Source organism: Sinocyclocheilus rhinocerous, unplaced genomic scaffold (assembly GCF_001515625.1).
Source record: "Sinocyclocheilus rhinocerous isolate Xijiao unplaced genomic scaffold, SAMN03320098_v1.1 scaffold1069, whole genome shotgun sequence".
In the NCBI taxonomy this organism is placed as follows: Eukaryota; Metazoa; Chordata; class Actinopteri; order Cypriniformes; family Cyprinidae; genus Sinocyclocheilus; species Sinocyclocheilus rhinocerous.
The window spans coordinates 844,820-861,537 of record NW_015635541.1 but is presented as its reverse complement, the minus strand read 5'-3'; the positions used below and the strand labels follow the sequence as shown (position 1 = coordinate 861,537).

Here is a 16,718-nt window from a genome sequence, read left to right as displayed (position 1 = left end):
CCCAATCCCTACCCATAATTTATTCCTAAAATCAGTGTGAAATGATAGCTGATTACCAAGGGTATAGAAGCACCTAACCCTGATGGTAAGCCTAAAACAGATATTTCCTGAAAAGTTATCCCTCAATTCTGATTGGTTAATTGGAATGTTGTTCCAGGATCAACAAGGATGTTGATCCAGGAACATGTTGTACTTGGTGAAATCATGGTCACTCAGCATCACCTCACATTTGATTTGCATGCAGCAATGCCCACAAGAGGGCAGAAGCTCTTTTGTTGTTGTTTTCCTCCATAACTTAAGGGCCATCACATCACTAATAACCAATAGAACCTAATAGTCTTCATAATTGCGTTTTTAGGAATGATCACCCTTGGAGCGCATAGCATGTGCAATTATGTATTTGTGCTGGTGTGAAGTTAGTATGAAGACAGATTAAGACTCCTACCTTAATGATTTCATTATAGAAGAAGCAGAGGGATAAAAGCTGTTTGTAGCTTAATGAGCGCTGAGACCATATGCTGATAAACAAACTTTGCCTTATGATGCATCATCTGACTGGGTTTTTCTACTAATGACAATAATTACAATGAGAATCCTACTTTTAGCACCTTGTTAGTGATGGAGAAATACTGTATCACAATTTATAATCCACAACACGAGTTAATGACACTTTCTTTAATGTAACATGTATTTTCAGAGGACAATTCCCAGTGAACAGTGTTACTTAATTAAGGAATAGTCAAGATTTTGTCTTCTCAAGATTTGTGCTGGAATTATCGTTGAATGTGAGATCTTGTTGTCATCTAAAAAAAGAGCTGGTGCACTTGTAAGGGTCTCAAAGAGACAAAATGGCGGAGTCTGTGGCAAAAAGAGCAGCCACACTAGTCATGTTACAACAGATCCTCTTTCCATCGATCCACAGAGGAAGAACCCTGCAGGAAGAGTTTATAGAGGTGAAATTTAAAGCCTGTTTTTCTGGGAGAGGTCCTTTCAAGGACAGTGACAGCGAGGAAGTGATGGAAATGAACAGCAGAAAGAAGAAATAATCTTGCATTCCTCGTTTGTTATTTTCAGGCATTGTTTAGATGAATTGTTCTTTGTGTGTTATTTTTGTCTTTTATAACTATCCAAAGAATGGTAGACATCTGGGTGCTGTTGTGGGCCTTCTTTCACAAGCCGTTTCAGTTTCAGATACCAAAGATGGGGGTTTGTTCACAATCAGCTTGTAACTCTCCGAAGAGAAAGGAAAACTTGAAATCGCATCATATGACCCCTTTAAGTTCTGTCCACACTAGTTTTTCATTTATTATTCAGCTAAAGCTGGCAAAGAGAACATTGCAGGCTCAGAAAATTCATCCAGACCAGAGTTAGATTCTCAATGGTGTGTAGATAGTCTTCTGTTTTTTGAGAGAGTATTATTATCATTTAGTTTATAGGCTATATAAAGAATAGATAGAGTGTCCATGCACAGATATCATTTTTCTTAGGCAGGACTGTGAAGTTTAACACATACATTTGTCCTGCTTGTCACTATAGTAGCCCAGCCCTAACATCATTTCATTGTTTCTGTGTGTCTTTCATAGTCTGACACCAGAGGGCGCCTTATGTCCTTTTATAAACTTAAAAACAAAATCAAGCATGATGCGTCTCTATTAGTTCTCCACAGTGGAGGTAAGTCAAACTATTTAAGCAGTGTCAGTGAATATTAGAGGTGACTGGGGCTAATTGTCCCACATTTTATTCTAATGAATGAATATTTCTCAGGCAGGTTTACTTTTAAAGGCAACATCTGTGTAAACACATACTTCAAGTCTTAGCAATTGATCAATTCCAGTCATTACTGCCCATTAATAAAATAAAGGTTTCAAACATGTTTTTTTTTTTTTTTTGGAGTGATGCCATAGAAGAACCATTTGGGTTCTTTAAAGAAGCTGTCAGTGAACAGTTCTTAAACTAACCACTTTTGTCTTAATGTGAATAAAATTTTATTAATGTAAAAACCTTTTTCCACCTGTTGTCCAATGGAAAGATTCCATGGATGTTAAAGTTTCTACATGTAATACTAATAAATGACCTTTTTAGGAATGCAGTTCATTTAACATGGTAAATATCACAATGTAGCCACATTATTTAGGGTAAGTTGTCCAAATGAAACCTGTCATTAAACAAGGCTTTTTGTAAACCGTAAAACTAGGGTTCTTCAACAAGGTGTCTGTGGTGACAGACACATTTTAAATTATTATTTGACCAACAGAAATGGTAATTAATACCATATATAGGCCTATATATATATATATATATATATAGTTAAGCGGAGGCCGGCGGCCTAGAGTGAGCGGAGGCCGGCGGGCTAGAGAACGGAGAGAAAGGAAAAATTGAAATCGCATCATATGACCCCTTTAATATGTAAAAAGAAAATACTTTCAATGAACTTTAATTTTGTAAATTACCTGTATTTGTTTAAGTTATTATTACCTAATCAAAACAACCCAACTGCAGTTTGATTGATATTACTTGGAATGAGTTATCGGTTTTTGCAAATGAACTCTTCATATATATGTGCCATATAACACATATGACAACTCACCTGGTCTTGTCCTCAGAAAAGCCTTTCTGCCTATATAGTTGACTTTTGCATTAATGTTTGGTAGTATGTTAGTTTGTTTAACCAACAGTTATAGTACAAATAAAAATGGAATTTTAGGATTTGGTTTGGAATTTTAGTTTGGAATTTCTTTGACTTCCATGACCTCATATCTCCAGGCTTAGGGATAATTCAGCTTTTAACTGCTGTAAGGCAAGGCAAGTTTATTTATATAGCACATTTCATACACAAAGGTAATTCAAAGTGCTTTACATAAAAGGAAGTAAAATAATCATAAAAAAATAATCACAACAATAAAACAAGGAATTTAAAAACTTTTACAATGATTTAGCTGTAGGTGTTTTCAACCAACATGTAACTGCTAGAAAACTGGGTATTTTATATAGCCTAGTTCTGGATTACTGTAAAGTGTTTGTCTCAAAAGTTGAGCAGTTATCAGCTGTGCAGAGCTGAACCTCTGTATACTGACTGTCCAGGAATCCCGCGCTCTTCTGTGACGCGCGCGAGCGAGCGAGCTCCACTCATTCATCACGTCACTGCCCACGAGCGACGCGCGCTCACACGGATGCGCTCCTGTCAGAGCTGTGAAGATTCCAGCGGCTCTGTGGGATTGAGCGCTGCCTCTTTCCTTTTTCTTTTTTTACACGGATACACTGCGAGACTTTTTCCCTCTCCACAGGTTCTTCTCGTTTTGTCGGTCCTTTTAGACTAGAATAGAAGCTGGTTTAGTGCACGGTGTTTCTTCTCTAAGTAAACTTGCTAAAAGTGGCTTTATTCGGCTCGGAAGGGATGATGATGGGGACTTTACGCGACCTCCAGTACGCGCTTCAGGAGAAAATTGAAGAACTGAGACAGAGAGACGCGCTCATTGACGAACTGGAGCTCGAACTGGACCAGAAAGACGAACTCATTCAAAAACTGCAGAACGAACTGGATAAGTACCGCTCCGTGATCCGCCCGGCGACCCAACAGGTCCAGAGCCGCTCGGAGCTGCAGGAGCATCAGCGCACCAAACGACAGGCGATCAGCGCCGAACCCGCCAACGTCCAGCAGCTGAGTCACGTGACCCTGCCCAACGTCCCCAAGAGTGCCAAGTAGGTTAACTCGATACAATTTAACATCAACATCATTACATACGACATAAAAGTAATCAAATGTTACATTTAAGCCATCGAATGCGTCAATAAAAGCATCAAATACTACCTGAAACTCACTACCTAAATGCTACCTAAACTTTAATAGGCTACAAAGTGGAGTCATCACCACGTTATGCTGTCTTTAAAACGTTCAGTGTGTTGTTTGAGGAATTAAAGTCATTAAACACCACATAAAGCTCTATAAATACATCTAACCATAAAAGTAGCATACTAACAGCAACAATCGATGAGAAACAACTTTCTTGCACTTAAATAAAAGCCGCCCAGCTCACAGTTACCAATTTTCTTTTATATATATTTTTTTGTTTTTCAACTTTTGAATCTGACAAGATCCATTCCCACAGAACCCAAGGTTAGCTTAAACCCTGTAACATGGATGGATCCCTACAAGGAGACAAGAAGCTTAACTTCAGAAGATGCCTCAGTACACCAAATATTTGCCTAGTGTGTCATACTGTGTATTTGGACACTGTATACTGATTTGACACACTGCTTTTTGCATAAATATTGTGGACAAGAACAGAATGCATACTTTAAACTTTACTGAATTCACCTGCTGTTCTTCAAAACATCATCCATAAAATGACTTTAGGTTTAGCTAAAATAGTAACTTGTAAATATGTTATTTTTACACAATTTTTCATCCTAACTGTGGCATTTTGGCAATGGTTACCATAGTAACTTTCTTGAAAGGGACAGCAGTATCATGGGCTGTGCAGGTTGCACACTTGAAATCTGAAAACTCACAGAGACAAACTCATTATACTCTGTTCAAAATGCCATTCATTAACATTTGCAGAAGCGTCTCATTGATGACGCTCCAAGAAAGTTTGATTTTCCACAAGGAAACATCTGAACCAGGAATAATGTGTCCGTACTGAGCAGTTATAGAAGCAGTGACGTGGGAAATACCCAAAGACTATAATAACTGCTTTGTTTAACGGACTGGTAATTTGCTTATCAAAGCAGCGTGATATCGTGCAGCAGGTGGATCATGAAAGCTATTTACATGCTCAGCTGTTATTATGCACACAATAGTGTGTCGTGTTGTGTTTCAATTGAAATAGACACTGTCAAGACCAGAGGATCTGATCAGACTACACAGTTCCCCTGGAAGTGAAGGATTTTTGTGTTTCAGCCTGCTGTCATGAACACACATACCCTTAATTAATTTGCATCTAGTGGTTTAGCAGCAGAGGAATATCACTCTTCTGTTTAATGGCCTCCCCCATCTGCTGTGCATCTGACATTTGACAGCTCAACACTACTAATTTACAACGTAACCTTGTTTTGTACAGGAAAACCCTCTGAACCCTATCGCAGCAGAGTCTTTTCTTCTGTTCTGCTTGCATCTTGAGCTGATCAGCACTTTAAGGAATGATTATAACGATTTAAATGAAAAAAGCTTCAGTGTTGGGCTGCCAGATGGGAACAAACTGGCATCAATTATTGGTTTACTCTTTGAAAGCTCATAATGTGTTGGAAGAGGATTCTAAATCTTTGTGTGTGGTCAGAGAGATGACTGTTATTTTTGGATGAAAATCCATTTATCTTTATTCCTAGTGTCTTTCTTTGCTGATGCATTAATGTATTCACTGTTCTGTTGCTTTCTTTTTTTTCTTCGAAGTAAAGGCAAATACTGTGCTTTCGGCAAAATTCATAATAGTGAGTGACGTACCCCTTTCTTTTCTTTCAGTGGAGTGTGTTTTTGCCATTTGAATGTCACTCACCATGTCTCTGTCTCATAATTGCATCTTGTTTCTTCCTGTTTCTGATTCTTTTTTGCAGTTACCTTTGCAGTGGCACTTGTTACACTTAAAATGAAAGACCAGATTTGTTTTGTTTTTTTGAAGTCTTGATTGAAATGTCTCTTCTGAACTCATCTTTGACACCTGGACTGTCTGAGGTCTTTTGAAATATCAGAACTCAGAAGTTCTGCGCTGAAATAGGAATGTCTTGGACCCTTTGTCCTTTGGATATGAGAATTCATCACACATCTGAAAACTTTGTCATGTTTCTTACTGGTTAAAGCTGCAAGGTTGCAGGTTGGATCTTCACAAGGAGTGAGCCATGAGCCTGTAGAAAATGAATGGTAGAAATGGTTCAATATGTCAGCTGTAAGAAAGGAAGTTTATTTTTCAAGTAAAACCGACTGGCTTATTGGTAAAGACACTGCTTTGTCTTGTTGTGCATGGACATTAAAAATAGCTACACAGTGGCTCTGTTACCATTTTGTCAGATTTTGTTAGCATTTTAAAATTTGTTATTAAATCATAAGCTTACTCAACAGTTTCCCCTTTAAAACAGATATGATTACAGTGTTTATTAAAGGGGTCATATGATGCGATTTCAATTTTTCCTTTCTCTTTGGAGTGTTACAAGCTCCTGGTGCATAAAGAAGATCTGTAAAGTTGCAAAGACTACAGTCTCAAATCCAAAGAGATATTCTTTATAAAAGTTAAGAGTTAACCACACCTACCTAAAACGGCTCGTTCTAACACGCCCCCACATATCTACGTCACTATGTGGGAAGATTTGCATAACACTGCCCAAATGTTCACGCAAAGAAAGAAGGCGTAACTTTTATTCTCGCTGTAGTATTGTTGCTGCCGCCATGTCGTGAAGACGCTGTGTGCTTCGTTGTGAAAGCGAAACTACTTTGTTTGGTCTTCCAAAAGAGGACGATATCCGCTTCGTCATGCCTAGAGCTGATCTGTGCTGGTCGCTGAGGGAATACATCAACTTAGTGCTGCTCAGCTCACGCTTGCCCGCCGCCTCAGCTCACGCTTGCCCGCCGCCTCAGCTCACGCTTGCCCGCCGCCTCAGCTCACGCTTGCCCGCCGCCTCAGCTCACGCTTGCCCGCCGCCTCAGCTCACGCTTGCCCGCCGCCTCAGCTCACGCTTGCCCGCCGCCTCAGCTCACGCTGGCCTGCCTCTGCTCACGCTTGCCCGCCGCCTCACTTAAACCACATAAACACATTTCATTACACCAAATACACAAAATAATGTTCTTTTTAGCAGCATCATATGACCCCTTTAATATTTTGTAATTCCTTTAATTTTTATATTTTCAATTTTCATTTAAATTCTATTTTAATCGTTAATAATGCTGTTTTTATTGTCATTTTATTAGTTTGTCAAATATTTCTATATAGCTTGAATAATTTATTTAATTTCAGTTTTAAGTAATTTTAGTATTTAAATTTAAACTTATTTCAGTTAGTTCAGCTTTTTAATCTAATATTTATATTTTATTCAATAATCAAAACTGATTTTTAATAGATTTAATTCTCGTTTTAGTATTTGTATACCTATTACAGAAACAAAATGTCAATATGCCTGCAGAGTGGTCTAACTTAACCAGACTGATTCAGGTTGACTGTCCCTATATCAAGTTCACGGCTGTTCAATGGCAACTTTGTACAAAAGTTGCAGAAACTATTTGTTCAGTTGTGTGGGTTCAAATATAGATTCTATTCTATTCCACTGAGTCAGAATATGGCTAAAAGCAACCACAACAATGCACTTACAGGCATAAGCATCACCATTTTTATATCTGCAATGCAAAAAATAAGGGAAAGATTATTTGTGGCTTCATTCTGCAGAGTAAGCCTAAATGTATAGAAATAAATCAACTTGGTCATTCATTTGTCTCAGGCTATTATGCAATGTCATGTGCAGTATGAGCTGCTATATGCAGTGAGTCTTTGCTTCCTGTTTTAGCACTCTGCACTGAAAATGTACAGAACAGAGAATAGAGGAAGATAGAGCCATTAACTCATTAGCACACACATCTACAGATGACCACAAAGCTACCGATGTCTTTCCAATGAGGCCAGAGTGATCGTGCAGTGAGGCCAGGGTATGTGAATCAATACAGACCCACCAGTCTCAGAGAAACTTTATACTGTACAGTACAGATTGTTTCAAAACAGCTTCACAGTAATAAACAGAAAAATAACAGAATCATTTAAGGCAAACCATCAAATATGAGACAAATTCAAATTCTGCTGTAAAGCCGCTCTAACAAAACGATAGTGTCATTATTCAGCTCGAGTGTTTATAGTTCTGTTCAATTCAATAAATGTAAACTTTAATTATGAAATTATAAAAGTTTAGTTCAGCTATAAGCAGCTCTACAGAAGACAAAAGTGGCATTATTCAGCTCGAGTCGGTTAAAGTATTTTAAATTATATTCCCTTGACGAAAAATGTTGCAAGACAAACAAAAGGCCTAAGAAACTTTCTTGCAGACGTTCAGCCATTGTGGCTCCATGTCCACAGCTTTCTCCAATTTACTCTGCTTTAAGCCGTAGCATACTTTGTCCTTTTAAGGGAGACAGTCTGTCGACCTGTGTGATGTGAATGTCCTCCTGAAAAAGGCAGTGAGTAAAATTCTAAGTCAAACAGAGACTGGTTACAGGATGATCCCGAGGTTGTCTGCTGTAAATGAGGCCAGTGATCTCTGTGCTTTTACTGGATGTAAAACATCTCCCCAGACTGTTCCCCCAGAGAGCCAATGTCCTCTAGAATTCAGACTGCCATACAATAATACCACCAAGTCTTGCAGAGATTACTCTGATTTTGCTCTGCACGTAAACACCTTTATGGACCTTCAGGTGGCTTATTTATTGTGTGCATGTCGGTTTATGTTTTGATAGCTACAAAAAATTAAAATGTATGTGAATTTAAATTTAAAATGTACTCATCCCAAGGCCATCCAAGATGTAGATGAGTTTGTTTCTTCATCAGAACAGATTTGGAGAAATTTAGCATTAAATCAAACATCAGCAAACATCTTAATTTGTTTTCAATATAAAGGAATAGTTAACCCAAAAATTAAAATGTACTCACCCCTAGACTTCAGAAAAATGTTATTAAACCTGTCATACTGTATTATGACAGCACTTTTTTAAACTAAATGTCAATATCGTGATAATACCGCATACCGTGATAAAAGCATTAGCAATTAATCGCAACATGAAAATTTGATACCGGCATATCCCTACTCACCCCTAGGCCATCCAAGATGCAGATGAGTTTGTTTCTTCATTGGAACAGGTTTGGAGAAATTACTTGCTCACCAATAGATTACCTGCGGTGAATGGGTGCCATCAGAATGAGAATCCAAACAGCTGATAAAAACATCACAATAATCCACATTTAATTCACCTGACTCCAGTCCATCAATTTGTGTCTTATAAAGAGGAAAGCTGTGTGTTTGTAAGAAATATCCATTATTAAGGTATTCTTAAGTTTAAATCGTTGTTTCTAATTAAAATATGAGTCCACTCTCCAAAATATTGCTTTCTCCAGTGAAAAAAGTCTGAATCAGGAGAGAAATATGCACAGATCAAGTGCCATTTACAAGTGAAAACAGTCCAAAACAGATCTCAACATGTTGTGGATTTTGATATGAATTATTTATTTTTTACTGGAAAGAGTATTATTATGGATAGAGAACTTTTATTTTGGCCAGAAGCGACCGTTTAAAGTTCAAATGGCTTAATGATGTATTTATTTCTAACAAACATCTTTTCGCTTCACAAGATGTTAATTGATGGACTGGAGTCTTGTGGATTATTTGTGGATTTTGTGATGTTTTTATGCTGTTTGAACTGTCAGTCTGACGGCACCCATTCACTGCAGAGGACCCATGGTGAGCAAGTCATTTCTCCAAACCTGTTCCGATGAAGAAACAAACTCATCTGCATCTTACATGGCCGAGGGGGTGAGTACATTTTAATTTTTGGGTTAACTATTCCTTTATACTGAAAACAAATTAAGATGTTTGCTGAAATGTCTTGCTGCTTAAATATTTCTCCTCAAGACCCTACTAATCTCAATATGATCTCAAATATCAGATTCCAGATCAGATCAGATTCCAGTTACACCAAATCAACTGAGCAGTGCTATTCACTTTTATTTCATTGCTCTTTAATTTTATTGTAATGTATGTCAACAGTTGTCTCATTTGTTTCTATTTTTATATCTTTAAGTCAATACAATTTTCCTCAGGGTGAGACTGTCCGTGCGTGAGCCAAATGAAAGGAGTTCTACGTGAAGTACTGCAGACATCTTGAAAAAAAAAGGTCTGTTTTTGCTCGCGGCGGAGCATGTCTGTGGAATGTAAACACAGTGTGGTTCATAGGTGAGCGTTTGTGGGTTTTTGCAAATAAATCAGAAGTCTGGCTTAAGTCCAGCTCCACAGAAACAGAGGAGCTGCTGTCACGATGATAGGCTTTTTGTTGAGGAGTGCTCGGAATTGTCATATAAACAGCGATAATCAGATTTAAAGAACATATTCTACCACATCAGTCCAGGTGTTTCCATCCACTAGCACTTGAGCAATTAAATGTCATTAGCAGAACTAAATGGATTTGCATAAATAATGACTTGAATTGCATAATGACTCTCTAAGCAGGTTTTCAATATACAAATCCGTCTTCCATTTTTCAGTCAAACAGATCCACTTCAAAATGGTTGTGCAAGAAGTTCTGTCTGACAATCAAAGCAGTGTTTTGAGAGGCACAGTGTTTACACTCTTCATAACTCAGTCTCTGAACATTACTGAAGTATTTTTTCATGAAAAAATAGAGAACATCTGATATTTCACAGAATAATCTTTGGAAATATTTTGCTATGAGGTGCATTTCAGAAAATGTTCATTACCGAGTCCCTGTGTGGGAGGTTATATTGAATTTTAATTACTTGAAATGTGTGTATTTGTGTATGTCTGTGATGCAAACCTCATTTTCAGCTAGTATTCTGATTTTTGTTTACTATGACGTCCAGCGCCAACTAAGAGATTTTGTGTATTTACTTTCATCTCTTGAAATACCCTCTTCATCTTTTTTTTAAACACACATTCCTTGTGGATTCATTCCTGAAGCATCACATTATTTGGATTTCCATACTGTCATGCAGTTCTTACTGTTTCGACAATGTGTATATAGTATGCATAGTGTGCAAATTGTAATACCTAGATGATGCACAACATTTGCCAAAATGTGTACAACAAAGTACAGTGCATTGGATCCTCTATCCCACAATGTGTTTGCATTACCTTCCAATTTCTTGTGATGAATGAAACTGCCAGCCATGCATAACAATATTAATAGTATCAGCTGTTATTTTTACTATTTTTTCTACTCATAGTTTGATTGAATTGCCAAAAGTTAAGATTAAAAATGATGTGGACTCTACTCATGGAATTAAATTCGCACATAATCATAATGAGGTTATAAGGTCATATTGTACTATGATACTGTTTGAAATGTTTATAGTTGCATAATGCATTTTGTTTCACAAACAAGTTTTTAAATAGTTGTATTTAGTGTATTCTGAGCAGTAAGCAGCAAGTTTCTATTTCAGGCATAGTCATTATTATCTGTGTTAATTAAATGATGTGGGCCTATTTAACAATGTTTTCCTGCACTGTACAGGTCAAAGGAACTGATCAAGTCAGCTATTCTGGACAATGACTTCATGAAGAATCTGGAGATGTCTCAGATCCAGGAGATAGTGGACTGTATGTATCCAGTGGACAATGACAAAAACAGCTGTATTATTAAAGAAGGGGATGTGGGCTCCCTCGTCTACGTCATGGAAGGTGAGAGACGGGAACAAAAAAATATATATATATTTTTTAAAAATATGTTTAGCAAGGCATAGTTCACCCAAAATGAAAATTATGTAATCATTTACTCACTGTAATATCTTTGAAGAGTTTTTTCTTCTGAGAAACACAAAAGGAAACATGTTGCAGAATGTCTGAGCCGCTCTGCTTATTTGAATGAACCTTGATTTCAAGTCACTGTCAGGCTGCCAAAAAGTCCCATAAAACTATCAAAACAGTTTTGTGTACTACATATGTAGTGTCTCCCAAAGCTTCTAAAGCCATATAATAACTTTTAGTTTGAAACAGACTAGGGATGCACTGAAATGAAAATTCTTGGCCGAAGCTGAAGCCGAACAAAATGAAAACACTGGGCCGAATACTGAACACGTTTTTTCACGTTCCCCCCCACCTCCCCATTTTGCCAATTTTTTCACCATTGCATAAACTAAATAGCCAAAATGTGCTTTTTACTGGTTTGTCTTGCTTTTCAAAGAAAAAATCATTTACAAAACAACAATTTACAAATATTTACTTAACACTGAACATTTTTTTAACATTCTAGCAGACATTATCCCAATAAAACACAACTTAACTTAAAATTAATAAGTTATTATATTTATTATTATTATATTTTTGGGCCATTTTTTAGACCCCCTTCTGAAATCAGGCATGTATTTTTTACTGTACAAATAAATGCAGCCTTGGTGAGCAGAAAATACTTATTTTAAAACATTAGAAAATATTATAGATCCTTATAAATATTATAGGTCTGAACACTATGTGTAAATGTTACAATAAATGTATTAATAGAGCTGTTTTAATTATTATTTTCTTTTATTTTACAGAACAACAGTAAAATTACAATAACATTTATTAATGTTGATGGAGTTCTTGCTTTTTCTCAACTTTTATTTTGGCAGAAACCCGCAGGAAATTGTTTAAGGGCATTTCGCGATTTTAATCATCATACAGTAACCAGCAACAACCACCCTTCCTCTTCTAATCAAAAAGACATGCGATGCAGTACTAAACAGTCTCTCGCTGTCGTTGCTTGTAATGATTTTTGCGTCTTTCTCAGACAGCTTTAAATGTTTCCACACTGCCATCATGGTTGCTGCATTAGCGCGCGCCTCTATTTGATTGCGTCACGTCTCTGTTCGGTACAATTTATTTGGTCTTTTCGCTTATTAAAGAGCTTTTTTTGCTATTTTCGGACGAATAATTTCGGTTGCCGAACATTCGGTGCATCCCTAAAACAGACCAAAAGTGAATCAAAATTTTCTGGCTAAACTAAAGCCACTTAGTGTGTCTATAGGGCACTGCCAGTCCCAGGGATCAAACGCAGTCACATTTGGGTTTCTGCTGTAGATCCTCTGAGTGGATCTGGAATATTGATCCTGTGCATAGATTGTATTGATTAGGTGCTTATAAAATTTATCTAGTCAGAGCAGCCAAATCCTCTGCGAGCTGTTACACTACAGATCCACTGTTGACTACCCCAGTTTTAAAAGTTTTATTGGTATGGGCTTTAAACATGTAGAGTAGATATGCTGAGCTATAATGCCCATATATACATTTTAATTTATATTGAAAGAGCCCTTCAACTATTTTCTTTTCATGGCCAAATTAGGCAAAAAGAAATTTGAGGGGTGCCCAGACTTTTTTAAAGAGTAATTCATAGGTATTTCAAATTTTAAAGTATTAACATAATAATGTTACATTTGTAGTAGTCGTTTTCAAATTAGGAAACTGGGGAAGAACATGTAATATTTACTAAAGTGCATACCTTTGACAGTATATAGTAGTCTCTCAGAAATACACAAATATGACCTTCTAACATACATGAATTAAAATAAATGCATGCAGTTTCAGTAATGCTTCACATTTCTTTGCATGAAAATAATTAGACAGTGCTTGCATGCAATGCATTAAATGCTTCGTGTGCACTTCGTGCGAATGTGTATGACATGTTAGCACGTTTAAGCAGTGTTATGAATGAGAGTACAAACATACTTTTCTATCCATGTGATTTGTTTTAAAATCATTGTGGACGTGGTCTATCACTACTTTTTATATATTTATTTAAGCATCAGTGTTATTTGATACTCATTTGCTATTTTCATTAAATATTTGATTTTGTATTGGTGACACCTGCAGAAGTCAGGTTAGGATTGTGTCGGCCACCTGTCTCTGATGTCATTATATCTGTCAATACATCTGTCAATTTCTGTTGTTTAATGAGAGGAAGGAGCTGTTGTGTTTTCTTAGGATCACAGGATTTTCTCTGTCTTTCCTCTTTGTGTTCCTGAGGGAATGGAGGAACACTTGGTTTGAATTAAGGGATTTTGTTAGTCATGCTCCAGAGATTCGATGCTTTTGTAGTACGAATTGGGCACTTGCCCAAAACACTATATCTGGGCACAGGCCAATGAGAAAGAGAGACTAAGTGGATATTGGCTGCATACAGTCACAGAACACATTACAGTATGTTGTTTTTCCGTAGTAATATGTCAAATACAATAAAATGTAGACAAAAACCTATTTTTAATGAATTAAATCCATTCTCTCAGCATTAGCTCTGCAGCATTCAGTTATTTCCATAGAAAACAGCAAAGGATTCAGAGAGAACGGAGACGGGAGAGAGGGAGAACGAGGACTGTTTCTTTGGGACTTTCTATTAGAAAGAGAAACAAACTTTTCATGGCAGTTTCTGTCTTCCAGGATGAATTATTTACATGTGAGACTGGATGAAATAAATGATATAGATTGCAAAGGCAGAGCAGTGAAGAGCTTGTGAGATACAGAATGACTTTAATGCTGGATGAATCCTCTATTCATATCATCCTTTCATCAAAATCGAGGTCTCCATTTGAGAGTAAAAGGTCAGTGATGGAGGTTAGAGGATCAATAATAGTGATCCGAGCTCAACTGACCAGCATTTCCATTTGAAGCCCAAAATCACATTAAGTGAGTCCAGTAGATTTATGGTCCAAAAGAAGCTTTTGTTTGTGAGATATATCATGGGTGGACAGAGTATTTAAGCTTTCAGTCACACAGGAGGGACATTTCAGCTGAGATAATTAGTTTGGCCTTACGATAGGAGAGCCTAGACAGGAAATAATGCCATGCTATTATTGTGCCTTGAATGTCATATTAGCACGTGTGCTGAAGTCGCCATGCTAATTAGCCCCAATCTGAATAAATAAAGACGCGCTTAATGACTGTAGATAATGTCAGCTCTAAAATTGCAGCTTGTGTATCTGATGCACAATTTCATACTACCCAAAAGTCATTTACCAGTAACCATTTGGAGAAGCCAACCACAAAATCCCTCCGTATGGAAAGTGTTCAGTCATGAAATCAAAACTGACCCCATGCTTGACGTGCCAGGGCACATTATCCTAAAGAAAAAAATTTTTTTAATCAAAATGTAATTATTTTTTTTCAACCTCTGTAATAGTGGTTGACCTATATAGCCAATAGCCAGTGCCGATATGAAGAAATGGCTGATATATGCCAATATATTTTACATTCTGAAATCTGACATACAGTATTTTTTTCACTTTTTAATCCGATTAATCGAAAAAATTATCTACCAACTAATCGATTATCAAAATAATCGTTAGTTGCAGCCCTACTTTTGAGTGAAAGTGGATATTCAGTAATAAAAAAATGTGGGGTGGGATTAGAATTTCAAAAATAAAAGTCAATTATATAGCAGAATAGAGCTACAGTGGGTGGTTGAAAGAGCAGGAGTCATTCATAAGGGAAGCAATTTCACAGGCTGAGCATTTTACATTACATTTTGATAAAATAACTTTATTTTATTCAAAATGTTATACACTGATGAATGATCAAATGCAATATTACTTGGAATGTGCATTGAAAAAGCCAATAGGGTAAATTTTTATTTAATGCCGACTTTATTGATGACAAATGAATAGGTATGGATTGACCACAGGGCCCATAGTCCTCTGGGAGCTTTAACCAGTTTTTCCAACAATGACTCATTCCAAACATCCAAACAGCTTCATCTCTTCATACTGATGAATGGATTTATTCAGGTTTTTAAAGAAAGAAAAAATAAATAGAATTCACTGGGTGACTGTTCTGTTCTCAAAATTTTCAATCACTTATAACATCAGAACTGTGGTTATCCAGCATGAAAGGTTGGCAGGGAGAGTGTGTGTGCAGTAATGCTACAAATAATCATTATTTGTCACGTTGATGGACTGGGTTGTAAATTTACCATCGTTTTTTTCTGTAAATATTGTAGCTCTTGGTACTTTCTATGTGACATTGATATCAGAAGAAATTCTCTTGCTTTTAGGCTTATCTGGTGCTATGTTGAAGGTTGTGGCTTCTTTTTATTCTGATCACTCAATATGACAGACAACAGAAGCCATCTTGCGATTTGGTCAACCAGTATAATGAACAATGTCCCATGAATTATTCCACTGGTCTACAGGTGTGCACTTTTCCCACATCCTCAGTCACGTCTCTGTGTCCTGTTCTCTGGTTTTTCATTTGCTTCTTTTTCTTTAAAACTTTTTTACAGTCATTTGATTCACTTTTAATCCCTTGCATCAACTTTTAGTGTGAGAACTTGTCTAAAAGACAAAATCCCAGTAGAACAGATACCTTATTATTTAAGTAATCAATCAATCAATCAATTAAAAAAAAAACATTTTCAATGATTTATAGTAAATATTGCATAAAAAAGTGTGAAAGTGCTTATTTTTTTTACTATATTTAAAAAAAAGTATTGGCACAAAAATGTTTTACGTATAGGTTAGGGGTGCAACGGTTCTCGGTAAAAAAATCGAACCGTACTGTTCTCCACACACGGTTCGGCATTCGCTAGGACCGCGGTTCAACTTAAATCTGACAATGCATCTGTAATATGGTTTGTTAAGAGTTCGGCTAATGCATGTTTCTGTTGATGGATACAAATTCTGGCTTCCCAATACATTACAACAAGAGCGATGAGAGAGAGAGAAAAAACAATACGCGGACAAACCAGTCACTCTTTAATCAATGCGAGTGCTTTATGCTGGAATAACTGTCATTTATGCCGCCATCACGTGTTGATAGCGCAGGTGAGACCTGAACAGCACACGTTGCTATCCGTGTTTAAACTAAACTCATTTAAGCCTTGCTTAATATTATAATATTTAATAATATTAAAGAGCCAGAAGACGTGAACTCGCGCGCGCAGTGAAAAGATCTGTGTGGTCGCTCACCCGAAGCGCGTGAACCCGCGTCTCAGAACGCACGCAAATATTAAGCTCTCTGTGAAGTATTGTGTTTGAATGGACAAATTCACAATTATGTCA

The 16,718-nt window shown here is 36.9% G+C and overlaps 1 protein-coding gene across 3 annotated transcripts in view; it reads left to right on the top strand.

The window, feature by feature from the left end:
* Positions 1–16,718, top strand: part of prkg1a (protein kinase cGMP-dependent 1a) — a 76,705-nt gene that overhangs the window by 2,611 nt on the left and 57,376 nt on the right. For 2 of the 3 annotated variants that reach the window (XM_016561706.1, XM_016561707.1), the window contains exon 2: positions 11,207–11,373. In XM_016561706.1, coding sequence (XP_016417192.1) covers positions 11,207–11,373 — 167 coding nt within the window. Of the gene's footprint in view, positions 1–3,205; positions 3,700–11,206; positions 11,374–16,718 lie in introns of those variants that run through there. The other variant, XM_016561705.1, reaches the window with a different exon arrangement.